Raw genomic sequence first — 27,768 nt, 5'->3', positions numbered from 1 at the left:
CGCTGAAGCCACGCTCCCGCTGTGTCTAGCCAGACTGCGGGAGGAGCGGGCACAACCGCCGCCGGCCTCCTGCAATCTTCACAGAAACTGACAGAAGAGCCACCTGTCTATGTAAACAAAGCAGGCGGTTCTTCTATCGCACAGGCACAATGAGATTGTGTGTCTCAGCTAAGCTGAAACAACGATCTCTGTGTGCCTGTCATAGAACCCCCCCACAGTTAGTAAGCACAAATAGGTATACATTTAACCCTTTGATTACCCCCAGTATTAACCTCTTCCCTGCCAGTGTCATCTATACAGTAACAGTGCATATTATTTAGCACTACAGGGGTTGCAGAGGTTGCAATTGCAATTGATCATCAGTGCCCTGATTAAAGAAAAGTGAAAAAACAGTGCCAATCAGTGCCCACCATCACTGCCCATACTGTCCACCATCAGTGCCCATAGTTCCCACCATCAGTATCCATAGTGCTGCCAGTCAGTGCCCATCAGTGCCCGCTCATCTGTGCTGCCCATCAGTGCCCATCAGTACCACCCGTCAGTACCCATCAGTGCTGCCTGTCAGTGCCCATATGTGCTGCTTGTCAGTGACCATCAGTGCCGCCGCTCAGTGCCCGTCAGTGCCGCCTTTCAGTGCTGCCTATCAGTGCTCATTAGTGCCGCCTATTAGTGATCATCAGTGCCACCTATCAGTGTGGCATATTAGTACCTCCTCATCACTGCCCATAAGTGCCACCTCACCAGTGCCCATCAGTGCAACCTATCAGTGCCCATCAGTGCATCCCATCAGTGCCCATCAGTGCCGCCTCATCAGTGCCCATCAGTGAAGGAGAAAAATGACGGTACTTATTTTCAGAATTTACTGACAGAAAAAAAGAAAAACTTTTTTTTTTCAAAATTTTGTCTTTTTTCTGTTTCTTTAGTAAGAAATAAAAAACCCAGCAGTGATTAAATACCACCAAAATAAAACTCTATTTGTGTGAAAAAAAATGATAAAAATGTCATATGGGTACAGTGTAGCATGACCGCGCAATTGTCATTCAAGCTGTGACAGCGCTGAAAGCTGCAAATTGGCCTGGGCAGGAAGGGGGTGAAAGTGCCCGGTATTAAAGTGTTTAAAGCAATATGGCGTGAGTATCGTGAAGTACACTACACATTTTCCTATGGACCATTAGAGTGGTCAAAATGATCTTCACCTCTGCAAACGGTACTGAGGGTTTTTTCCAGGCCCTGGCTATCGCCCGTTTGGCAACTATAAATAGGTACAAGGTCAGTTTCTGTTGGTGAAAAGCACCTGCTTAGCATCTTTGCGGAAAGGGGTATTTTTTATCCCTTCCCAACACAAATCCCCTCAATCTCCTTGTGTGGTATATGTGGTACCACAGTGCCCAGGGCAGCTTCCCCTCTTGCCCACCCCTTGTCCCAGCCCTGCACACTTGCAAAATCAGCCTGATGGGATGCTTACAAATCACAGATTCTTACAGATCATTGGTATAATCTTGTTTTACTTTATACAATATATTGATGACATATCACGCTATGGGTTGTAAAGATTTGGACACTATGTACAAACATTCTATGTTGAGAGACACTGTAACAATACATGCAATATGTATATTCTCTGTAAAATAAAAAGATTAAAATTTGCACTATTACTTAATTATTACATAATTTTCACAGCAAATGTTGCATTTTTCATGGTTGCTCTTCTATAGAGGAGTTTCCTCCTTTTTCTCCCTTGTTTTTTATATATACAATATATAATTAATGTATGTTCGCTTAGTATATGCAATATTTATTTTCATTTCATTTTTATTTGTACACATTGTATATTCATTATGTATTGTTTATTTAATATAAGGTTTACACGAAATAGAAGTCGGATCCTGAAGAAGTCTGTAGTGTTGGCGAAACGCGTAGATCCATACGTCTTTCGGGGTTCATCCAATATCTTTACATGTGTACTCTATCTTTACATGCATATGTGTAGGAATTTTAATGTATCATATTTTCGTGTAATATATATATTTTTGTTGTATTACCAATTAAAAATGTATTGTTTAAGATTTTTTTTTGTCTTGGGCACTCTCAAAACCCCCATTTTCAGTGTCTCTTCTTTGCTTTGAGACCTTGAACATAATTTGTACTCTTCTATACTTTATTGTTTTAAGCATTGAGATTTGTAGGTTGGCACTAGAGAACGCAATCATTCAGACTGGAATTACCCCTTCCATCCTAAAAAGCACCTGTCAAAAATGTTTTGCAAATAGGCGCGGGAATACTTACCTTACCTGCTGCCCGTGCTGCCAAACACCAGCCTTCAATAGAAATTGTCCCCCTAAAGATGCTTCAGGGGTATCAATCTCCTAAGTCCCTCTTCACGCTCTCTGGCTTCTCCTCCTGACCTCCGCATGCATACAGTATTACCGCGGAGGTCAGAGGAAAAGACCTGCGAAGAGCGGCGGGGGTTCCAGGAGAGTGACACTCCCTGAAGTGTTTCTAGGTAGAAGCTTTCTATTAAACGAGAAGCATGCTGATAGCATAGGAAGCAGGAGAGCTGAGTATTAGATTGTAAGCTCCTTGAGGGCAGGGACTGATGTGAATGTACAATGTATATGTAAATCGCTGCGTAAATTGACAGCGCTATATAAGAACCTGAAATAATAATAATAATATTCCCTCCCTTATTTAGAAGGTACACATGTCTGGAAAACTTTTTTCATAACAGGGCCACTTTAACAGCTTTTGAGATAATATATCGATTGCACAGGGAGTGCATTGTTTTCAGTGACCTATTGATTAGCATGGTGAGGAAAGGGCAGTAAAAAATCAAATTTATTCATCATTTTAGGCCAATTGGTATTCTGCTACATATTTTTGGTAAAAAAAAAAAAAAAAATTCCAATAAGTGTATATTGATTGGTTTGCGCAAAAGTTATCGAGTCTACAAACTATGGGGTAGATTTATGGAATTTTTTATTTTTTTTTACTAGCAATGGTGGCGATCAGCGATTTTTAACAGGACTGCGACGTTGTGGCGGACAAATCTGACACTAAGTGACACATTTTGGGGACCAGAGACACCAATATAGTGATCAGTGCTAAAAGAAATGCACTGTCACTATATAAATGACACTGGCAGGGGAAGGGGTTAACATCAGGGGAGATCAAAGGGTTAAGTGTGCTCCTAGGGAGTGCTTTCTAACTGTGTGGGCACTGCATGTACTAGAGGGAAACCGAGATCTGTGTTTCTGCTTAGCAGAAACACAAAATCTCCATCCTTCTCTGGAACAGAACGGCGGTCTGCCTTGTTTACATAGGCAGGCCGCCGTTCTGCCTCTCCTCTGATGATCAGCGGGTCCCAATCACAGCGGGAGCGGGCAGGTGGAAGAGCATGGGTGTTCCCCCAGAGCCAGAGCAAGAGCCGATGTACAGTTTACACTGCCATATGTGAATTGCTGGGGGTGTCAATACAAAGTTAACGATACCTCCAGATCAGTTCACATATCGCAGTGCGATCTGTCAGTTCAGACATGAATCGGATCGCATAGGTGTGAACAATAATGCAATCCGATTCTGGTGCAGACCAAAAAAGGTTCCTGTGCGACATTGGTCCGAATGCAATGCAAATTCAGCCATACAATCTGTTGTAGCTGTTTGCCTATTGTTGTGACTAATGAGAGAATCAGATCACATTTTATGGCAAATTACTGCAGAAAACCAGTTAATTCCAAAGGGTTCGAAGGGATTCTTGCCACTGTCTCTGTCACTCTGCTCTCTCCTCCTATCAGCTGTACAGTACAACTGATTGTCTCATTGTGCTGCTTCTCCCACTCATAGTCTGAGCTCTGCTGTATAAGGACTGCAAAGCCAAGTCCAATCCAGTTGCTTAAATTACTTACATTTAAAAAATATACATTTAATGATGTAATTAATTATGAATCTGAAGCTGCATTAATTTGTGCCTCTTATACTTGCTTGGGGTTCTGCTTTATAAGACCGCCTGCCGCACATATACTGCGGCAGGCTGACTCTCCTGCGTAAACTGACATAGCCCTATGTCAGTCCTGCGAGTGGTGCTGGGGGGCCGGTGGAGCGCTCCCACCCCCACTAGGCAGCGGGGATGCCGATGCACGGGGCCAGCGCCCACGTTTGCTCCCCGCTGAGAGAGAAGGACGGTTAGCTGTTGTAAACACAGCTGACTATTCTTCTCTCTGAAATGATCACATCTATATAGGTCACAGGTCTCTGTGGTCATTTCACAAGCCCATCCCCCATACAGTTAGAAAACACCCCCTAGGCTCACACTTAACCCTTTGATCACCCCTAGGTTAACCCCTTCCCTGCCAGAGTAACAGTGCATATTTTTAGCACTGATTACTGTAGTAATGTCACTGGTCCCCCCAAAAGTGTCAAAAATGTCAGTTAGGGGTCTGATCTGTCTGCTGCAATGTCGCAGTCCCACAAAAAATCGCAGTTACCTGCCATTACCAGTAATAAAAAAAAAACAAAACAAAAAAAATGACATAAATCTTTCCTGTAGTTAGTGGCACAATAACTTTTGCGCAAACCAATCAAAATCCGCTTATTGCGATTTTTTTTACCAAAAATATGTAGCAGAAAACAAATCGCAGATCACCGCCATTACTAGTAAAAAAAAAAAAAATAAATAAATAAAAATTACATAAATCTTTCCCCTAGTTTGTAGACACGATAGCTTTTACGAAAACCAAAAAAAATACGCTTATTGCGATTTTTTTTTTTACCAAAAATTTGTAGCAGATTACAAATTGGCCTAAAAGGATGAAAGAAATCGCAGATCACCGCCATTACTAGTAAAAAAATAAATAAAAATGAGACAAATCTTTCCCATAGTTTGTAGACGCGATAACCTTTGCGCCGCAAATCAAAATACACTTATTAAAAATATGTAGGAGAATACAAATGGGCCTAAAAGCATAAAAAATATTTTTTTTTTATTTTTTTTTTATTGGGAATGTTATATAGCAGAATTTGAAAAATATGTATTTTTTTTCAGAAATGCTGCTCTTTTTTTTTGTTTATAGCACAAAAAATAAAAATCGCACAGGTGATCAAATACCACCAAAAGAAAGCTCTGTTTGTGGGAAAATAAGGACATCAATTTTACTTGGGTACAGCGTCGCACGACCGCGCAATTGTCCGTTAAAGTAACGCAGTGCCGAATCGCAAAAAATGGCCTGGTCATTAAGGGGGCAAATCCTTCCAGTCCAGAACTGGTTACCTAGGAAGCAGGGGAGGGCTGGCAGCCTTAGGCCTGGGGGGCAAGTCCAGTCAAGTGGCCTATTGAACCATGGAATCAGCTCACCATCCATGCCCACCTGGTTTTGGACTGCCAGCTGTATACAGTGTCTGGCCCCTACATTAATCCAGCCCTGAGTGTTGCCTTTTTACTAGTTTTTACCACTTTTTCCAGAGTGGCCCGGGGGGCATTTGCCACCCTGCCCCCCTTGCCAGTCCTCCCCTGCTAGGAAGTGACAATTTATTATTTTCTCAGATGTTGTTATTTAAGACATAAGAAACCTGAAAATGTCCCTCTGTCACCAGGCCTTGGTTTCCTTCAATTTCTCCTGGCAATGATCCTATAATTTAATGCAGAAGAAAGAAGATGAGTATTTTGTATTTCTGGTAAGGCGCACAGACGGCGTACATCCTTGAGATTGATTGAATAGGAAAAGTTCCAGGCAGCAGACTTGGAGAAAATTAAATTGTTCTTTATCTTCATAGGAAATAAACAGCAGAAGAGATTTTATTTCTTCTTTAGCCCCTCCAAACGTTTAGACAGGTCCTCAAAGTCTATATCTTCATACGGGGACGGGTCCGTTGTGGGGGTCCGAACAGGGCTGACGGGGATAGAAGGGAGCTTGGGTAGTGGTAGGCCATCATAACCGTCAGGAACATTGTTTGGGCTCAGTGTTGTCCTTGGTTTAGTTACAGGTCCTACAAATGAGAATACATGACATGGTTATTACACATAGGGCTACAGGATATCAAACTTGATCTATAATTCTCTGTTGTCTTCCTTATTCAAGAACTTCTAAGATCCAACCCCTCATATCTTTCATCTTGAAGGAATCTTTTAATCATTAACTAAGAGCTGGAAGAACCAGCCACTCAACCTAAGGATCAGACAGTTGACTCTCTGTTAGATATGGCCAGCTATGCTGTTGTAATGACTCCTTGGAACCATACCTGGTTACTCCTGCCCAGATCTCCCTTAAAGAGCCTCCTCAGTTTGGCATAAACCAAACCCAAGGATCAAGCCACTGACGCCCAATTTTGTATAATGTGAAAGACCACTTTTTTTGCTGTCACAAGGAATGTAAACATCCCTGCGACAGTAATAGGCAGTGACAGGTACTCTTTATGGAAGGTTTGGGGGTCTAAAAGTCCCCAAACCCCTCCTCTGCACTTAAAAGCATTAAAAAAACACCAAGTTTGACTGCTTTGAATGCTGTCATCTGTCGCATTTAAGGTTTCAGTAACCGGAAGTGATGTCATGACATCGCCTCCTGGATTTTTACATCGGAGACCCGATCAAAGCCGAATCCTGCTTTGTTTGGGTCTTCAGCCAGCCGGTGTTGTGCCGAAAACTCCAACTTACCGAGAACTGCAATCACGTCACTTCTGTTGAGTGTAGACCAGGAATAATTGTAAATTTTGAACACTTAGTGTCCTCACAGAACACCGGCAGCCTTTACACTCCGGTACACGCTACACGCCCCCTAGTAACCAACAACATGGCCGCCTCCAAGGCGGCGACAACTAGCAGGTGGACTAACAAGGTCCATTCATTATAGCGTGTACCGGAGTGTAAAGGCTGCCGGTGTTCTGTGAAAATACCAAGTGGTCGAAATCTGCAAATATTCCTAGTGTACCCTCAACGGAAGTGACTTGGTTGGAGTTCTCGGCAAGTTAGAGTTTTCGGCAGAACACCCACGGACGTGTTGGCTGGTCGCTCGGGTCTCCCAGTGGGAGAGGAGACCTGGGCGACCTGCGGAAGGTGGCAGGAGGGGGGGATGTCTCTTCCCGCTCCTTGTAATAACAACCCAGTGGCTCCTCAGCCTCATCGGTTGTTATTAAAAGAAAGCCGACCGTCCGCTCTAAACAATGGTACCGGGGTGATGCCTCTAGCTGCATATCATCTCGCTACAACCCCTTGAAGCCGAGGCCGTATATTTACGTTCCGTGTTCGCGCAAAGGGGTTAAGGTAAATTATGGTAAGAAATTATGGTATTATGGTAAATTAAGGTAAAATATGTTAAGAAATTATTGTATTATGGTAAATTATGGTAAGAAATTATGGTATTGTGGTAAATTAAGGTAAATTATGGTAAGAAATTATTATATTATGGTAAATTATGATAAGAAATTATTATATTATGGTAAATTATGGTAAGAAATTATGGTATTATGGTAAATTATGTAAGAAATTATGCTATTGTGGTAAATTAAGGTATATTATAGTAAGATGATGGTATTGTGGTAAATTAAGTAAGAAATTATGGTAATATGGTAAATTAGGGTAGATTATGTAAGAAATTATAATATTATGGTAAATTAGGGTAAATTATGGTAGGAAATGATGGTATTATGGTAAATGAAGGTAACATATGGAAGAAATTATGGTGTTATGGTAAATTAAGGTAAATTATGTAAGAAATGATGGTATTATGGTAAATTAAGGTAAATTATGATAAGAAATGATTATATTATGGTAAATTATGGTAAGAAATTATGGTATTATGGTAAATTATGTAAGAAATGATGGTATTATAGTAAATTAAGGTATATTATGGTAAGAAATGATGGTATTCTGTTAAATTAAGGTAAATTATGTAAGAAATGATGGTATTCTGTTAAATTAAGGTAAATTATGTAAGAAATTATGGTATTATGGTAAATTAAGGTAAATTATGGTAGGAAACGGTGATATGAACTCTGCCATCTGCATACTTTTATTTTACACATGCATTATGGAAAATTAATAAAATAAATGAATATTTGAATTATGAAGTATACAAATGGTCATTTTTTGTACACATCATGACTCTTTGCATTCTGATTGACACAATACTTAGATAAGAAAAACGATACAGATCCTATATTGTACTTACCATTGCTCGGTGCAGGAAAAACCTGTGTGTCAGGTCCAGGGGGTTTCAGCTGGGAAGAATAAATAAAAAAAAAGATTTTCACAACGAGCCTCTAAACCATATAACCTCCCCTGCCCTTCCCCGTTATTACACACAGGTAATAAGGAAGCGTTGGGTAGATTTACCTCTAGCAACTGATTTCTTCCAACGTTCCTTATATTCCTTTTGTATAGCCAGAACAATGACGGATATTTTATGGTTGAAGAAAATTGGATCTCACACACTCAAGACTTTTCTTTTTCTCCTTTTCTCCATGCATTGGCCCCTTTCACAATCGTGGTCTGATCGGATCTGCCTGTCAGTATTGCAGGCGGATCAGAACAAAACCTCTGTGTTAGTCTAGAGTGCATAAGCATCATGGGAAATGTCATTTCAAAACATCTGGGGTGCCAAGGTTTGCCATCACTGGTCTATGGGCAGTCAGATGTAAACAGATGTGAGTCCGGTTACATTCAGGGCCGGTGCTACCTATAGGCAAGGTAGGCGATGGCCTGGAGCCCACATCAGTCGGGGGCGCCACCTGGGATTGCCTCCTGTATGGGAATTCTTCTTGAAACCTGGACACAGCAGCAGACATCTAGTCTCAGCCAGTGTTGGAACTAAAACCTCCAGCCCCCGCTAGCGCCGTTCCCCCGCCCCGCTCCCACAGGGCTACTTCTGGCTGCGGCTTCAGCGGTGGTGAGTGCTCCCTCCCTCCTCCTTGCCCCCCAGTCAATGTCACTGATTTGTGGTGCACTCTTCCCTGCCAACAGCACCCCCCCTCCCCCGCTCCTACAGGGTTAATGACTTTTGGCTCCGCCCCCAGTCAATGCAGTGCTAATGAAGCCTAAATGCTGCAGCTCAATGCACTGTGTGCTCTCTCCCACCAGCACACCCCCGCCACCGATGCCGCCAATGCCGTCAATATATAAGAGGACTTTAAAGGAATGGGGTTCTGTGCTCTGTAAGGATCAGTGGAGGTCGCTATGGGGGGGGGCTCATTCACACCATAATCGCCACTGGTGCTGATATAAGGTGAGTCTGTACTAATGGGGGGTCTCTAATGGGGGATGCTGACTGCTGATTTAATGGTTGCTGACTCCACCCCCGCCACCTCCACCGTATACAAGGGCAGGGCAAAGGGGGTGGAGTCAGGAGTGGAGCCAAGGGGGTGGCAAAATGAGATTTTGCCTAGGGTGTCAAAAATCATTGCACCAGCACTAGTTACAGTCCATCTAGGTCAGAAGACGTGAAAATAACAGAAAAAAGGGGAAAGATCTGAATCTTTTATTATTTTTTCAGACATAAAAATGATGGATCTGAGGTAGTCGGATGTAAACAGATGCACGTCTGTTTACATCCACCTGCCCATAGTACATAACATCGGTTTGCTAAGGTCTGGGAGGGCAAAGTTGAACAAAACACAAATGTCACAAATATGACATCCATACAGTTCAGTTCCAATTCAGTAGTTCTGTTCATGTATTCCTCTGCCACTTTATTAGGTACATCTTGCTAGTACCGGGTTGGACCCTCTTTTGCCATTATTCTTTGTGGCATCCTCCAGCCTCCTGGCTCACTTTTGCTGCAACGCTTCTTAGGCCTCAAACTCAGACCTTTTGGCTGGTCCCTCAGGGTGGTTCACGATACCATAGTGGTCACATGAAATCTACGCACTTCCTCATGCATCGTCTGCATAACTCTTGCAGCAACTTGCTGCACAGGACCCATGCCATGACTAGGGCAGGAGACCTACTGTCTAGGTGGAGCCCTCAACTGTGACCAGGCTCTAGATTATAAAGGCTGTGCGCACCTGCTCAAATGGTGGCCGGAGTGAATATATTCTGACCCAGCTCCAAAGATGATTGGCTTGACAAAGGGGTAGCATTATCCTGAAATGCGTTGCCATACCCCACTGTGACATCGTCATGCCCTCCGGATGCTCAGATTCTACCCTGAGGTTTCTGTGCAGTGTACAGCTGGTTGCTGATCAAGGTCAAGAAGCTCTCTGCAGGAGATACTCAGCTTGGCTCTGGATAGGCTGCCACCTGCTGGTTGGGATTATATGTGCTTTGTGGAATATACAATTGTGAGTGCGTACTTACTTTTTATTAAAATATTTGCTACAGTTAGTCAGTGACGCTTATATGTTTTCCTATTTTTTTTTTTTTGTGCTTTTACACTTGCCCACACAGCCAGCTGGTCCCCAATAAAACTTGGACACCAGGTTAAAGACTTCTTTCACTTCTTGTTCTAAAAAGGGGTTGATAGGCAGGGCTGGTGCACTGGTACCACTATACTGTAAATATGAGTTTGAAAGGACGTTTTATTGAAGGTAATTAGGGGGAAAAGGGAACAGCCATTTTATTTATCAAACGTGTTTAAGCCAGGGCTCGAATGCCCCGGGCGCCAGATCGCATTTGCGACTAGAATTAGCGACCTGGCGCCTGGGGTGCCCTGCAGGAGGTGTCCTGTCCCTTTTGCGCCCCCACCTCCTCCCCGAGTGCACGGACCTCCGCGCCGTCCGAAAATTGAGTCCCTGGCTTTTCGGCCTTCTTCTGTGAGATGAGAGGCTTCCAATGGGGAACTGGCGCCCTCTTGTGGTGGCCAGGAGTAATGACTTTCCACTGCCTGTTCTCAATGCATTCTCATCTCTTTCCCAAGAGGAAATGAGAGGAAAGTTTTTGCAGGCTTCATCTCCCTGTCCACTTACCTTTGCTTAAAGGAGAGTGGACAGGGAGTGTGGTTATTATTATTAATTTATTTTTTACATTTAAAAAAAATAAATAATAATAATAATTTTTTTCTTTTTTTTTTAATTATTAAAAAAAAAAAATGTTTCTTTTTTTTTCAATTATTATTATTTAAAAAAAATTATATATATATATATATATATATATATATATATATATATAATCTTTTTTTTTTCCTCATCGTCATGCCACAGCCACAGCCGAAGGCCCCATTCACACAGGCTGTCTGATCAGGTCCGCCTGTCAGTTTTTCAGGCAGACCTGATTGGACCCTTCATTCTCTTCTATGGAGCAGTAATCTGCCGCCATCTGATCCTGTTCGCCAAAAACAGACGGATGGTGGTTCTATTTTCTATCCATCCCGTGGATCGGATCAGATGGCATCGGATGGAAAGAGACAGACAGTCTGTTTCCATCCAATTGCGCTATAGAGGAGAGTGGGGTTCTAGTCGTATTTATGTGTAAATTTAGTATCTGTTTTATTAAATAAAGCTTGGTTGTTAGTTTAAAAAAAAAAAAAAAAAAGAAAACTGGCTCCTTACTTTTTTAGCTGGCTCCTAGATTTCAGGCAAATTTGTCAAGCCCTGGTTTAAGCAGATATATTGAATGTATATGTTAGAAGTCATATTGTATAATAACTGTTGTGTTCAAATGCCGTTTACTTGTTCAGCTGTATAGATTGCTTTCTGGACCTTTAAAGACCTGTTCAGCCAAGGAGCCTTGAAAGTGACAAGCCTATGTGAATGACCATCTGCATATAAAAAAATGTCACCAAAGACCAAATGGGACTTCAAAATAATGTAGCTAGCCAGGTGCCACCCACTTCAGAATGTATAAATTGTATTGGGTGTCCTAGCCAGCTAGAACAATTGATTTCAAACCAACAGAATGTAATGTGACCGAATTGCTCTCCAAACATGTCTTTCTACCAACATGTTTGTAAAATAAATATTTTTTTCAGTCTGGCTTCAACAGTCAAAATGTTACTGAAACCCATGAGTTTTGTTGTTTCCCCTACAGTAGCAACAAGTAAAATCAAGCCAACACGTTTTGGGGGAACAGAGACTCCCTCTTTTTTCTCTGTTCCCCTGAATCGCGTTGGATTGATTTTACTACCTTCAAAAAAACGTCCTTCAAACTCACATTTGCTGGATACCGAGTGCTCCTTTCTATCTACTTTCCAAGATTAAATTCCCATTCGACCACAAGGCCGTACCTGAGGCAGCAGCCCAGGCCCTGATCGGGTTCACTAACACCTCCTTTAAAGCTGGACACAAATCTTTGGAAAGGAATTCTTCTTACCCGCCAACATCATCACCTACCAACAAACAGTGACTGATGGAGTCGGACCAGCACGATCTCCAAAGAGGTACTTACCATGTTATAGGATGGAGGAAGACCAGGGAGGGCTGGTGGCAGATTTCCCTTCTGAGAAGGAGGAGGAGGATACATGAATGCACACTCTTCATAGATCCCAACTTCTGCATTAGGAATTGGCTCCTAAAAAGTTTACACCAACAAGTTAAAAAATTACTAGCAGGTCAGTTTCAAAATCAATTAAGAAAGGGTGAAACTTACATTGGGCATGCACACCTTGATTTTCTGTCTCAATACATTTTTATTGAAGGTGTACGGAGTCACAGCAACATAAAAACTTACAGTATCTCACAAAAGTGAGTACACCCCTCACATTTTTGTAAATATTTTATTCTATCTTTTCATGTGACAACACTGAAGAAATGACACTTTGCTACAATGTAAAGTAGTGAGTGTACAGCTTGTTTATACAGTGTAAATTTGCTGTCCCCTCAAAATAACTCAACACACAGCCATTATTGTCTAAACCGTTGGCAACAAAAGTGAGTACACCCCTAAGTGGAAGTGTCCAAATTGGGCCCAAAGTGTCAATATTTTGTGTGGCCACCATTATTTTCCAGCACTGCCTTAACCCTCTTGGGCATGGAGTTCACCAGAGATTCACAGGTTACCACTGGAGTCCTCTTCCCCTCCTCCATGATGACATCACAGAGCTGGTGGATGTTAGAGACCTTGCGCTCCTCCACCTTCCGTTTGAGGATGTCCCACAGATGCTCAATAGGGTTTAGGTCTGGAGACATGCTTTGCCAGTCCATCACCTTTACCCTCAGCTTCTTTAGCAAGGCAGTGGTCATCTTGGAGGTGTGTTTGGGGTCATTATCATGTTGGAATACTGCCCTGCGGCCCAGTCTCCAAAGGGAGGGGATCATGCTCTGCTTCAGTATGTCACAGTACATGTTGGCATTCATGGTTCCCTCAATGAACTGTAGCTCCCCAGTGCCAGCAGCACTCATGCAGTCGCAGACCATGACATTCCCACCACCATGCTTGACTGTAGGAAGACACACTTGTCTTTGTACTCTTCAACTGGTTGCTGCCACACACGCTTGACACCATCTGAACCAAATAAGTTTATCTTGGTCTCATCAGACCACAGGAGATGGTTCCAGTAATCAATGTCCTTAGTCTTCTTGTCTTCAGCAAACTGTTTGCAGGCTTTCTTGTGCATCATCTTTAGAAGAGGCTTCCTTCTGGGATGACAGCCATGCAGACCAAATTGATGCAGTGTGCGGCGTATGGTCTGAGCACTGACAGGTTGACCCCCCACCCCTTCAACCTCTGCATCAATGCTGGCAGCACTCATACGTCTATTTCCCAAAGACAACCTCTGGGTATGACGCTGAGCACGTGCACTCAACTTCTTTGGTCGACCATGGCGAGGCCTGTTCTTAGTGGAACCTGTCATGTCAAACTAAACTACTGTATAGTCTTGGCCACCCTGCTGCAGCTCAGTTTCAGGGTCTTGGCAATTTTCTTAAAGCCATAATTGTTGAGCAACAATTTTATTTTTTATTTGCAATAAAATTTTAATTAAAGTTTTGTGGTTACAATATAAAGAAAGTCATCAGAAGCATGTTGACATCAAGCAGCAACAATAATTTTTTTCAGATCCTCAGAGAGTTCTTTGCCATGAGGTGCCATGTTGAACTTCCAGTGACCAGTAAGAGAGTGAGAGCGATAACACCAAATTTAACACACCTGCTCCCAATTCACACCTGAGACCTTGTAACACTAGCGAGTCACATGACACCATGGAGGGAAAATGGCTAATTGGGCCCAATTTGGACATTTTGAACCTAGGGGTGTACTCACTTTTGTCAGCGGTTTAGACATTAATGGCTGTGTGTTGAGTTATTTTGAGGGGACAGCAAATTTACACTATTATACAAGCTGTACACTCAATACATTACATTGTAGCAAAGTGTCATTTCTTCTGAAGTAATCTTTGCAATCTATACAATATATAAAGTATACAGCAGAGGGCGCCAAATAGGTGCAATATAGAGGAAAAGCCTGCCTTTCTTTTATCAATAAAATCTTTATGGAACCAAAAAAAAAAAAAAATACAAGAGTGGCAACTCTCAAGATGCGTAAGGATAAGAGCATGTAATCCACCGAGTGCTGTTTGCTGTTGAGCCTCAAAGTTTCTTCTGGATCCAAGCAGCAGGTGCAGCTGTCAGGAGCTGAGTAGGATGCCGGAATCAAACCTACAAAGCTCCTGACAGCTGCACCTGCTGCTTGGATCCAGAAGACACTTTGAGGCTCAACAGCAAACAGCACTCGGTAGATTACATGCTCTTATCCTTATGCATCTTGTGAGTTGCCACTCTGATTTTAATATTTTCTTATATACTGCACTAAGTTGGCGCCCTCTGCTGTTTCCTTCCTCCAATTACAGAATGCTATGCATTCTTTAATATTTTGGAGTCCTGATCTTGGAGTCCAAAGGACCTTGTCCCAGCACTACCCTCTATCCAATTCAGCCTTACTAGTAATCCTGTGCCCTCACATGGGTACATAGTGATTGCACAGCCAGGAAGTGAAGTCAGAGGCACATTCAATACAGAAGTGTAGGAATCCACAAGTATATGAAGGTATGCTTCATGAATATGGAGAGACACAATGGGGAAAATTACTAAAACTTGAGCACTCAGAATCTGGGGCAGCTGTGCACAGTAGCCAATCAGCTTCTAACTTCAGGTTCTTCAATCAACCCCTTCGCACCAGGAAAAAAGGCAAGTCCAGTGGGGCTGCATATTTGTGTTAGGTTGGCGTGAAGGGGTTAAGCTTGAACAATAAAACCTTTCTATGCAGAGATGCACCAGATTTTGCACTCCCTAGTTTTAGTAAATCCTCCCCAATGTACTCACCTGGTTCTCTTTGATAAGCCATGTGCTAAACATGGCCCCAACAATTAGGCCCACTAGGGGACGAAACGCGTCCGAGGGACCTCTTCTGCAGGGGTGGGGGAGCAGAGCTAAAGCCACCTTACATGACCTGGTTTAGTTTTGGTCACAGTGAGTCGGCGTCCTGTGTGCAATTGGTTGCCATTTTTCTGTAGCGTGTGCTAACACGGGCCATATTACTGGAACAGTCCAGAGAGCCGTGCTACATAATAATCTGTGCGTCATCATACCATTCATGGAATGCGCTCACTTAGCAATTATAAAACTGAAAATTGTATAATAAAACTTACTATCACTTTTGGGTATAGATTATTTGCTTTGCTTCCGAAATCGCCACCACCAGCTCCTCCATTACCTGGACCCCCTCTTCTATTGCTTCTTCTAAAATCGCCTCCATTGACTTCAGGGGGCACCTCGCTCTAAAGAGAGAGACGTACAAAGTTATAATCCTCTGATTTAGGACTAGTAGTCACAGCGGCTGAGCTTCCATGCGTTTGGTAACCCAAGATAATGCAGAAAGCAATGCATTCACATGGAGCCCATTCACATATATTGGGGGAAACAATTCTACTCTTTTATGTCTAAAGTGCACCAACAATGTGAAGGGTGCTTAGAAAGTGTACAGTTACAACAAGGGTTTTTTTTCAGTGGGAACGCAGTTCCAGCACCTCCAGACCCTCCCAGCACCTCCCAGCACCTCCAGCACCTTCAGCACCTTTAGCACCTCCAGCACCTTCAGCACCTCCCAGCACCTACAGCACCTTCAGCACCTCCCAGCACCTCCAGCACCTCCAGCACCTCCAGCACCTCCAGCCCCTCCCAGCACCTCCAGCACCTTCAGCACCTCCCAGCACCTCCAACACCTCCAGCACCTTCAGCACCTTTAGCACCTCCAGCACCTCCAGTATCTCCAGCACCTTCAGCACCTCCAGCACCTTCAGCACCTCCAACACCTCCAGCACCTTCAGCACCTTTAGCACCTCCAGTATCTCCAGCACCTTCAGCACCTCCAGTATCCCCAGCACCTTCAGCACCTCCAGCACCTTCAGCACCTTCAGCACCTCCAGCAACTTCAGCACCTTCAGCACCTCCAGCCCCTCCCAGCACCTCCAGCACCTTCAGCACCTCCAGCCCCTCCCAGCACCTCCAGCACCTCCAGCACCTTCAGCACCTACAGCACCTACAGCACCTTCAGCACCTCCAGCATCCCCAGCACCTCCAGGACCTTCAGCACCTCCAGGACCTTCAGCACCTCCAGCACCTTCAGCACCTCCAGCAACTCCAGCACCTTCAGCACCTCCAACACCTCCAGCACCTTCAGCACCTTTAGCACCTCCAGCACAGAACGTTTGTAATGGAAAGGGGTGCTGGGGTGTGCTGGAGGGTCTCTTGTTGCTGACTGCTGGAGCGTCACTGATCACCCCCTGCACCATGTCCACATCCACTGATCACCCCCCGCACCTGCCCTATTTAAAGCCCTGTTCCATGTGCCCCTTTTATACTTTGAGCACCTGCCCCTCCAAAGGTCTCTGCACGGCCCTGAAGTTGCCTATTGTCTTTTATTCCAATCAATATGTTTTGTTACACTTGGATCACGCCCCTCCTCTCTCTATCTGTACTAGGCAGCGGCTGGGTCAAACCCGCCACAAATGCAAGTTGGTATCAGACAAAGGAAAGTGGAGCAGTCCAGGTGGCTGGCAGGAATCAGAGAGTGAATGTAATACTTGCTGAACCCAGTGATGTCACAATTGTCTTTAAGGCTCAATAAAAGCAGCGCTGCCACAAACTTCTGACTTACTAACCATGACTCTGGCATCCGGCTCATACTGGACGTTGTAATTCTTGGCAATCTCAATCAGGTATCTCTCCACCAGGATTTTAGGGGGCGCCTCCGCACTTAGCTTATGCATGAGCTGTGGAAGGAAAGCGTGTTCAGCAGATGTTTGCATACGGCAATTACAGAATTAAATATAACATTATTGTTCTGTAGGTTTATGCAAAACGTAAAAAAGGATCTATAAAAAAAAGCAGTATATAGTAGAGATCGACCGATTATCGCTGCTTTATCGAGGGCCTATATGCACTTTACCCGATATATCGGAATCAGCCTTTTGATTTACCGATATTGCCGATATTTCGGGAAAGTGCTTGTACCGGAGTAATGCCTGCAGCTAGAGGCATCACCCGGTACCGGCGTCCATAGCCGACGGTCGGCTGTCTTGTAATGACAACCGATGCGGCTGAGAAGCAAACACCGCTCGGCTGTCATTCCAAGGAGCGGGAGGGGACGTCTCCCCCCCCCCCCTCCCTCCACAACAGTACCTGTAGACATTAAAAAAATAATATTTTTTTTTTTCATTTTCTAAAATATCGGCCAATATCGGCCGATACCGATATCTGATGACCAAAAAATCGGTATCGGCGGTAAAAAAACGATATCGGTCGATCACTAGTATATAGGATTTAAAAGAAGCAAATATAGCCCTGATTTATGAAGCATCAATAACTATTAAAGTACATGTAAACTGTAACCCTAGCGGTCTGTGTGGATGTTTTAGGATGGAGAGTGGGGGGAAGAGGCTAGTAAATACACTATATTGTCAAAAGTATTGGGACGCCTGCCTTTACACACACATGAACTTTACTGACATCCCAGTCTTAGTCCATAGGGCTCAATATTGAGTTGACCCACCCTTTGCAGCTATAACAGCTTCAACTCTTCTGGGAAGGCCGTCCACAAGGTTTAGGAGTGTGTCTATGGGAATGTTTGACCATTCTTCCAGAAGTGCATTTGTGAGGTCAGGCATTAATGGTGGACAAGAAGGCCTGGCTCGCAATCTCCACTCTAATTCATCCCAAAGGTGTTCTATTGGGTGCAGATCAGTCAAGTTTCTCCACCTCAAACCTGCTCATCCACACAATATTGCAAAAAGTATTGGGCCACCCCTCCAAATCATTTGGTGGAGGGGGGATTATGGTGTGGGGTTGTTTTTCATGGATTGGGCTTGGCCCCTTAGATCCAGTGAAGGGAACTCTTAAGGCATCAGCATACCAAGACATTTTGGACAATTTCATGCTCCCAACTTTGTGGGAACAGTTTGAGGATGGCCCCTTCCTGTTCCAACATGACTGCGCACCAGTGCACAAAGCAAGGTCCGTGGCTCTAATGCAAGACATGGATCTAATTCATCCCAAAGGTATTCTATCGGGCTGAGGTCAGGACTCTTGCTTTGTGCACTGGTGTGCAGTCATGTTGAAACATGCAGGGGCCGTCCCCAAAATTTTGGAAATTGTCCAAAATGTCAATTGCTGGGACTTCATTTTCATTTTAGCCGTCAACAGAGAATGCCACTGACAGCTGAATGAGTCATCGGTTGTTAAGGACGCAGCGATCCGGCTCCTTATCAACTGAAAATTGCCTGCTTTTTTTTTTTTCTTTTACATTTCAGCTGTCAGTGGGGGAATCCCGCTGACAGCTAAAAGAGCCGAGCATGAAAGTATTGGTTTTAGGTATGAGAGCATTACACGGGTACCGATACTCAGGGCTGCTGTTAGAAATTGCGGGGCCCCGTACAGACTACCTGGCAGGCCCCCCCCCCCCAAGAAAATATTAAAAATATATTTAGCTAAAATTACAACAAAATCACTATTAGAAGACACAAATATAACATAACAAAAAAAACTGTTAAATAAAAATGAAGATGAGATAAGAAAAATATACAGGCTGGGCAGTTGGAGCTCTGGGATCAAAGAGACAGAGAGAGAGAAACAAAGTTACAAATAAACTCCTGAGTAGAGATAACATTAGAGCCAGTGCTGGGAGGGGGGCCCACACAGGGAGGGGGATTAGTGAAGGCACGACTGTCTCTTTCTCAGCAGATAAAAGCTGATAGCAGGAAGGGGGACAGATCATATTCAGGTGCTGGAGGAAGATTTCTGTATTTGTTGTCCATCACTAATCCCCCTCTCTGTGTGGGCCCCCCTGTGTGCTCAGGCCCCCTATAAGAGGGCTGGTGGTCCCCCCCTATCAGCGGCCTTGCCGATACTCATGCAAATGCGTAGTACCGGCACCGATCCTGATACCGGTATCAGTACAACCCTAGTATACTGTGTTCTGAAGGCAGAGATACATGGTGTCAGTTCACAGATCATACTCACTCTTTCACTGACTGTTCCTATCTGATTGGTCCGGCAGAGGTTGCCGTATTCCTTGCTGTATTTATTGCACAGCTGGCTGGCCACCTGGAACAGAAAGTAATAAAGGTATGTAGCTGTATTCACGTATTTTCTATTGCAATAGCAAGAAAAAAGTTTCCACTCCTAAATATCAAAACCTTTACTACCCATTGAAGCTCTGACATTTGACAGCTGAATTGTAGAGGGTGGGGCTTGGTGTCTGAAGTGGGCAGGGCTTAATTTTGACTTTAGCAGAAGTCAGTCTCGTGCCACCTATGTCTCTTATCTCAGGGGTCCACAGGGACATAGGGATCATTTTGAAGGCCAACACAGAGGGGCTCTGACATGCACAATTTAGCACATATTTTACCTTACAAATGTTGTAGGTTGGGCCAGTTAACTTTTATAGGAAACCTGTGCTGTGTCCATGCATGGCAAAACAACAGCTATGCTTTAAAGCAACTCTATTGCTCTTTATAAAACCCAATAAGCAGTTTTGTCTCCAAAGCAAGCAAATGATACTTATCTGTCCCTTGCCTGAGCCACCAAACTCCTCTTGTGACCATACAATGTTACTAACACTTTCCAATACATTTAGAACTGTGCCGGCACAATATCTGCTTTTGCTCAGTTTCAGAATTGATCCTACAAGGTTAAAAAGTTCTGCCATGTGACCATGCATACCATCTTCCTGATATAGGGAGGTGGGCTTACAGGACACTGTGCAGACACACACTGCGCCTGTATTCCATAGTCTGTTCAGCCCCAAGATGCAGGCTGTGATTGGGAGGGGTTGTGTGCCAGAGGCAGGCTGTGATTGGGAGGGGGTGTGTGCCAGAGGCAGGCTGTGATTGGGAGGGGGTGTGTGCCAGAGGCAGGCTGTGATTGGAAGGTGGGTGGGGGGTGTCAGAGGCAGGCTGTGATTGGAAGGGGGGTGGGGGGTGTCAGAGGCAGGCTGTGATTGGAAGGGGGGTGGGGGGTGTCAAAGGCAGGCTGTGATTGGGAGAGAGTGTGCGTCAGATGCAGGCTGTGATTGGGAGAGAGTGTGCGCCAGATGCAGGCTGTGATTGGGAGAGAGTGTGCGCCAGATGCAGGCTGTGATTGGGAGGGGGGCGTGCGCCAGATGCAGGCTGTGATTGGGAGAGAGTGTGCGCCAGATGCAGGCTGTGATTGGGAGAGAGTGTGCGCCAGATGCAGGCTGTGATTGGGAAGGGGGCGTGCGCCAGATGCAGGCTGTGATTGGGAGGGGGTGTGTTTAAGAGGCAGGTTGTGATTGGGAGAGGGCGTGTTCAAGAGGCAAGCTGTGATTGTTTGGGGGAGTGTGGTGTCTGAACAGACTACCCAATCCAGGCATGCTGTGTGCCTGCACAGTGTCCTGTACCTCTGAATGGCAGCCAAAGGATGATAACTGACCACCTAGCACAGATCAGCTTCTGTACTTTGTGTGATCAGTTTAGAAAAAAGAAAGGTGACTGGGAGGATCAGCCGGGTACTTCAGATAGAAGAAGTACAAGAAAATGATAGAGCCTATGATTTATAAAATACACAAATGTGAACACATACTGTACATGAAAAAAAATAAAGATTTTGGGTAATATCCATTTTCAGGAAAGAAACTTGCTCAGAGACCTGAACACTTAAAGAATCCAATATGCAAATAACAATAATATTTGGAGTCAGAATTCATATATGGGCAGCACAGTGGCTTGGTGGTTAGCACAGTGCTGTGATTGCCGGTTCAAATCCCAATCAGGACTCTACCTGCATGGAGTTTGCATGCTCTCCATGAGCTTGTGTGGGTTTCCTCCCCCACTCCAAAGACATACTGGTAGATTAACTGGCTCCTATATAAATTGGCCCATGTATGTGTATGTATGAACCTTAGATTGTAAGCTCCTTGAGAGAAGGGACGGATGTGAATGTGCAATATACTGTTTATGTTAACAGTGTTGTTCTTGCAATTCTTCTTTTGGCCAGGTGAGGGTGCAACATACTCATATCTATTGTAGACTGTGATATATAGATTGCTATTATTTACTTGCTTTGCAAAGCTTTTGGGAAGGGCTGTGTACACAGCAAATGTATCTTTTATAGGGATGATAGATCTCTATCAAGCAATGTGGTTAGGCTGTTGGTGCCTTCATAGAACATACAGTATGCAAAAGAAAAAGAAAAAGAGAAAAGTCCATGTTATTGTGGATTTTTATATTGTAAGTGTTTATCAAATAGACTGTAACAAATCAACTCAATAATAACAATGTACTTTTTTATTGTTTGTCCATTAGTTGTGTTGTAATTAAATGTTTCGGGTTTTCTATGTACAATAATGATGGTTGTAGATCTGTGTATTTAAATATATTGAGAATTAATATTAATAACAATAATACTATTAACACTACTACTACTACTACCCAAACTACTACAACTACTTCTACTCAACTTACTACTACTACTACCCAAACTGCTACTACCCAAACTACTACTACTACTCAAACTACTACTACTACTTCTACTCAACCTTCTACTACTACTCCTCAAACTACTACTACTACTAATATAATAAGAATAAGAATACTATAATTACTACTACTACTCAAACTACTACTACTACTACTTCTACTCAACCTTCTACTACTACTCCTCAAACTACTACTACTACTTCTACTCAACCTTCTACTACTACTCCTCAAACTACTACTACTACTAATATAATAAGAATAAGAATACTATAATTACTACTACTAATATAATAAGAATAAGAATTCTATAATTACTACTACTACCCAAACTACTACTACTAATATAATAATAATCTAATATTATAATAATAATAATACTCAAACCACTACTACTACTAATAATAGGAATACTATTCATGCTACTAGTACTCAAACTACTAATATAATAATATTAGTAAGAATACTATTAATACTACTACTACTAAAACTACTACTACTAATATAATAATAATATTAATAATATTATTTCTACTAATGCTCAAACTACTTCTACTACTACTAATAAGAATAAGAATATTAATACTACTACTAATAATATGTATATTAAAAAAAAATAATACTATTAACACTACTTCTACTACTACTACTACTACTACTACTACTACTACTACTACTACTCAAACTACTACTACTACTACTCTACTCAAACTACTACTACTACTCCTTAAACTACTACTACAAATATAATAATAATAGGAATAGGAATACTATTAATACTACTACTACTCAAACTATTACTACTAATATAATATTAATAATCATAATAATATCAATGCTGCTACTCCTTATACTAATTCTACTAATCTAATAGTAATAATAATAATAAGAATACTACTAATACTACTACTACTCAAACTACTACTACTAATATAATAATCATAATAGTAAAAATACTACTAATACTACTACTACTTATATAATAATAATAATAATAATAATAATAATCTCAAACTATTAATACTACTGCTACTACTCAAACTACTACTTCTAATATTATAATAATAATAATAATAATAATAATAATAATAATAATAATAATATTAATTCTACTAATACTCAAACTACGTCTACTAATATTAATAATAATCTCAAACTACTACTACTAATAATAATTTTTATATTAAAAAAAAATAATAATGCTAAATATTAAGAATACTTTTAATACTACTACTACTCAAACGACTACTACTACTTATAATAATAATTCTATAAAAAAAACATAATAATGATAAATAATATTAACACTATTAATAATAATACTACGCAAACTGCTACTAATAAAAATAATAATTATTAAAAAAATAATAATAATAATACTAAATAATATTAATACTATTAATACTATTAATAATAATACTACTAAAATATTATGAATAATGATAATAATAAGAAGAACATATTGAATATTATTATTCAGGACTTACATAGCACCAACAGTTGCACTGCGGTTTACAAAATAGGAGACATTACAATTACAATGCAATTCAATGCAAGAGGGATCAGAGAGCTCAGTAGCCACCTTGTGTGCACCAAATACCTTTGCAAACCCAGATAAATCTTTATACAGATATCAGCGACATCATCACTGTGCTGTACATAGACTGTGCAGAGAGCAGAGCTGTGGAAAGCTCCCAACAGGCTCCACCCACTGCAGGCTACCTGCAGAAAATTACAGGAGGGGGCGGAGACAAGACCAGTCACTCTGCACAAGGAGAGGGCAGCAGTGAGCGGTCTTTATTACAGGAAACTCCTGCACAGAGGCTAGGTGCCAGTGTTGTTTAATGTTGGATTACTGCACTGATATGGAACAAAAATACCCATAAATTTCCAAGATTGATGAAGAAATACACAGGACTCTCATATACAAACAATTTTTGTTCAGCTTAGACACAGCATGTTGTAGAAGTAGACACCACAATTTTTGGAAGCTGTTATTAAATTGGTATGTTGACTTACAGTCTTCAGCTCAGAGACTTCTGTCTGCATGCGGGGGGCAGCCCAGATCAGTGTGGACACAGCTTCAGCCAGTCCGGGGTCCAATTCCCTGTATAAGAGAAGACTGTTACACAGGACCCTAAAATATCAATGTGTGTTTAACCCCCTCATTGATGGCATTTAGTTCTTCAAACCTCTTTTTGTACATTTTAGGTACATTAATGTCGTTTTTTTTTTTTTATCTTTCTTTTTTTTTTTTTTATGGTACAAAGTGATAGCCAGCATGTTATTTCGTGTTAGTTAGTGAGATGCCCTAACTTTTTTGCAGGAAGGATATGTGAACAAGAAAACAGGTTAGTGCTTTAAAAAGTTATTTTAGAAACCCTCATTTAAAATTATCCAACAAAACTAACCGCTAAGGCCCCTTTCACATTAGTAAGTCAATAAAAGAATTAAATAAATAATGATAATAATTAATAATAAAAATAATAAATAAATTAACTGTAATCCTAACCCCTAACCTAACAAAACTAAATAAATAAATCAATAAATAATTAATAATAAATAATAAGAATAATTAATGTATTAAATAATCCCTAACCTCCAACTCAAACCCTTAAATCTAACCCCCTAACAAAAAAAATAATAATAATAACTAAATAATAACAAATAAAAGAGGATTAAAAAGCTGACAAAATTATAGCAACAAATGATAAAACAGATATTTTTCTCTATTGATTGATAAAAAAAAAAAAATATGATGCACAAAAAAGTGCAAAAACGTCACAAAACGCCTGAAAAAATGCTCAAAATGCGATGCTTAGGTGTCAATAAAGACTAACGGGGGTTTGAGTACACAAAACCTCCGACCAATTCTTATTAGGGCTCTTTCACACGGTCCGCCTCCGTAGGCGGATCCGTGCTGCTCAGCGGGGATCGATCCGCGATCCCCGCTGAGTCGGCGGATGACAGCTCCGTCTCCACTTGCAGTGCGGAGAGGGAGGTGTCACAGCCCCCGCTGCCCTCTATGGGAAATCGGATGAGAGCGGACCACCTGTCCGCTCTCATCTGATCCCCAGGACGGATGGAAAATAGGGTTTCCATCCGTCCGGATTTCACAGACAGGATCGGATGCGGATGGCAGTGGGTGTCAGCGGACATGACCCATAGTCACATAGGGCTGAATGGGGCATCCGATCAGATCCGCCTAAAAAACTGACAGGCGGATCTGATCGTACCGCCCGTGTGAAAGAGCCCTTACTGCATGTGTCCCCACTGGATCAATTACCATTGACTTCCTGTCCCAGTGACATTGGGATATAAGGTGAAGGGAAATCTCCCCATTCAGGATAATTTGGCAGTAAGGCTCGGTTTCCACTAGTGCGACTTGCGGTGCGACTTGACACATGTCAAGTCGCACAGCAAGTCAAAACCCATTGTTTTCAATGGGGCACGTTTCCACTGCCGCGGCTTCAGTTGCCGCGACCTCAAAAGTAAATCGTGTACTACTTTTGAGCGCGACTTCCCTCTATATATGAGGGACAAGTCTAACTGAAGCCGCGGTTTACTTTTGCTACGAAGTCGTGCTAGAAGTAGCACGACTTCGTAGCCGCACTAGTGGAAACCTAGCCTAAATGCCAAATGCAGTATTTAACCCTTCCTCATCCATTCCTAACATTGTTTGGTCTGGAGCCCCATTTTTATTCAGCAAAGCCTGTTTAGTCTTACTTCATGGACTGGATTAATCCGAATCGGGCCAACAAGAGGTCACAGTACAACTCCAGGATCTCCATTGCCTCCACCATGTAGTCTTCTCGGATGATGTGCTCCACGCGGATTCGCGCTCGTTCGTCCTTTCTGCACGATAAGTAGTCGGCAATCTCTTTCCTGGACTTCATGGCCATTTCCGCTACAGGGACATAAAAAACTCAAAGATTAATCGTTATGTAGTGAAATCTCCACTTAATAAATAATAGATTTTCTACACGAGCCATCTTGCAATTTATCTCAAGTTATTCTTATTTACTTTTTACTCAGCAGCTTCTATACATTTCTTTAAAAATTTAAATGTTGCATTCTTACAATTATGCAAACACCGATATAATGTCCGGTTCACTGATGGTCCACAGAATGCCTCCAGAAATCGAATTTCCTGCTTGTGTGATTGGCACTTTGATTTTCCCCAAAAACTCACACAGAGCTTCAAATCAAATCATAGGCATCCCCTGCAATGGGTGCTTGAAGCCTATTCCACTTTACCCTCGCTGACCCCCTGCCCCCTCCTGCTTATATTTTTGTATAAAAGATTTTTTGGTAAAGTGTAAACTTTCATGTTTAGTCTTTGGGTGGTAAAATGTGTAAGGGTTCAAGAAGGAGGAGCGGTCAGCTCAGGAGAGGGCACAGTGGTGGCTGGTGATGGAGGTTCTGTAAGCAGGGTGGTCTGTCATGTGATGCACCCTGCCAAATGATCGGGTCCCTATCTTAGGGCCCTCTGTGGAAAGGAACCGGCCCAAGCGACCTGGCCTGGAACCATGATGTGCGAGGCCTTGTGATGTGTGCATCGGCTCCCCACCTGGCCTATGGGCTGAAGCAGGAGAATCATGATGCACCCTGCCGAGCAGTTGGATCTCTATCTTGGGGCCAGCTGCGCAAAGGAACCGGTCCAAGCAACCTGGCCTGGAACCAGGGTGTGCAATGCCTTGTGATGTGTGCATTGGCTCCCCACCTGGCCTACGGGCTGAAGCAGGAGAATCATGATGTACCCTGCCAAGCAGTCAGGTCTCTATCTTAGGGCCAGCTGCAGAAAGGAATCGGTCCAAGCAACCTGGCCTTAAACCAGGGTGTGCAAGGCCTTGTGATGTGTGCATTGGCTCCCATCTTGGCCTATTGGCTGAAGCAGGAGAATCATGATGCACCCAGCAAGCAGTTGGATCTCTATCTTAGGGCCAGCTGCGCAAAGGAACCGGTCCAAGCAACTGGCTTGGAACCGGGGTGTGCGAGGCCTTGTGATGTGTGCATTGGCTCCCATCTTGGCCTATTGGCTGAAGCAGGAGAATCATGATGCGCCCTGCCAAGCAGTCGGGTCTCTATCTTAGGGCCAGCTGCGAAAAGGAACCAGTCCAAGCAACCTGGCCTGGAACCATGATGTGTGAGGCCTTGTGAGGAGTACAGTGGCTCCCCACCTGGCCTACTGTCTGAAACAGGAGAATCATGATGCACCCTGCCAAGCTGTCGGGTCTCTATCTTAGGGCCAGCTGAGGAAAGCAACCAGTCTAAGCGACTTGGCCTGGAACCATGATGTGTGAGGCCTTGTGAGGAGTACAGTGGCTCCCCACCTGGCCTATAGACTGAAGCAGGAGGAATCATGATGCACCCTGCCAAGCAGTCGGGTCTCTATCTTAGGGCCTACTGCGGAAAGGAACCAGTCCAAGCAACCTGGCCTGGAACCAGGGTGTGCGAGGCCTTGTGATGTGTGCATTGGCTCCCCACTTGGCCTATGGGCTGTAGCAGGAAAATCATGATGCACCCTGCCAAGCAGTCGGGTCTGAAGGACCTGGCCTGGAACCATGGTGTACAAGGCCTTACGATGATTACAAGTGACTCCCTTCTTAGCCTATTGGCTGAAGCAGGAAAATCGCTATGTGGTGAAGAGCTGGTGGAGAAAATCAGCGCTCAGTGCTGTAACCCTCAAAATGTCTCTGTAGTCAGTGCCAGGACAGGTGAAAGGACATTATCCTTCCAAACATATAAGGGAGGGTGAACCCACATGAGTAACAGTAACAATTCTAGCTGCATGCAGTTCCCCAATGCTAACTAGCATGATGATGCACCCCCAGACAGCATGTCCTTGATACCCTAGGCCAGTGATGGCAAACCTTGGCACCCCAGATGTTTTGGAACTACATTTCCCATGATGTTCATGCACTCT

The 27,768-nt window shown here is 43.0% G+C and overlaps 1 protein-coding gene across 1 annotated transcript in view; it reads right to left on the bottom strand.

The window, feature by feature from the left end:
* Positions 1-5,554: 5,554 nt before the first annotated feature.
* The window catches only part of LOC309564963 (IST1 homolog), a 43,069-nt gene continuing 20,855 nt past the window's right edge, over positions 5,555-27,768 (bottom strand). The window contains exons 3-10 of the mRNA XM_082269690.1: positions 25,569-25,749; positions 23,862-23,949; positions 19,369-19,452; positions 17,013-17,123; positions 15,501-15,629; positions 12,305-12,427; positions 8,157-8,205; positions 5,555-5,979 (exon numbers count right to left, since the gene is read on the bottom strand). Coding sequence (XP_082125816.1) covers positions 5,789-5,979; positions 8,157-8,205; positions 12,305-12,427; positions 15,501-15,629; positions 17,013-17,123; positions 19,369-19,452; positions 23,862-23,949; positions 25,569-25,749 — 956 coding nt within the window. The 3' untranslated portion in view covers positions 5,555-5,788. The remainder of the gene's footprint in view (positions 5,980-8,156; positions 8,206-12,304; positions 12,428-15,500; positions 15,630-17,012; positions 17,124-19,368; positions 19,453-23,861; positions 23,950-25,568; positions 25,750-27,768) is intronic.

The sequence above is a fragment of the Pelophylax lessonae genome, assembly GCF_965119305.1.
Source record: "Pelophylax lessonae genome assembly, chromosome: 10".
Lineage (NCBI taxonomy): Eukaryota > Metazoa > Chordata > Amphibia > Anura > Ranidae > Pelophylax > Pelophylax lessonae.
Note: the sequence above shows the minus strand (reverse complement) of the source record. Positions and strands in the feature narration are given on the sequence as shown.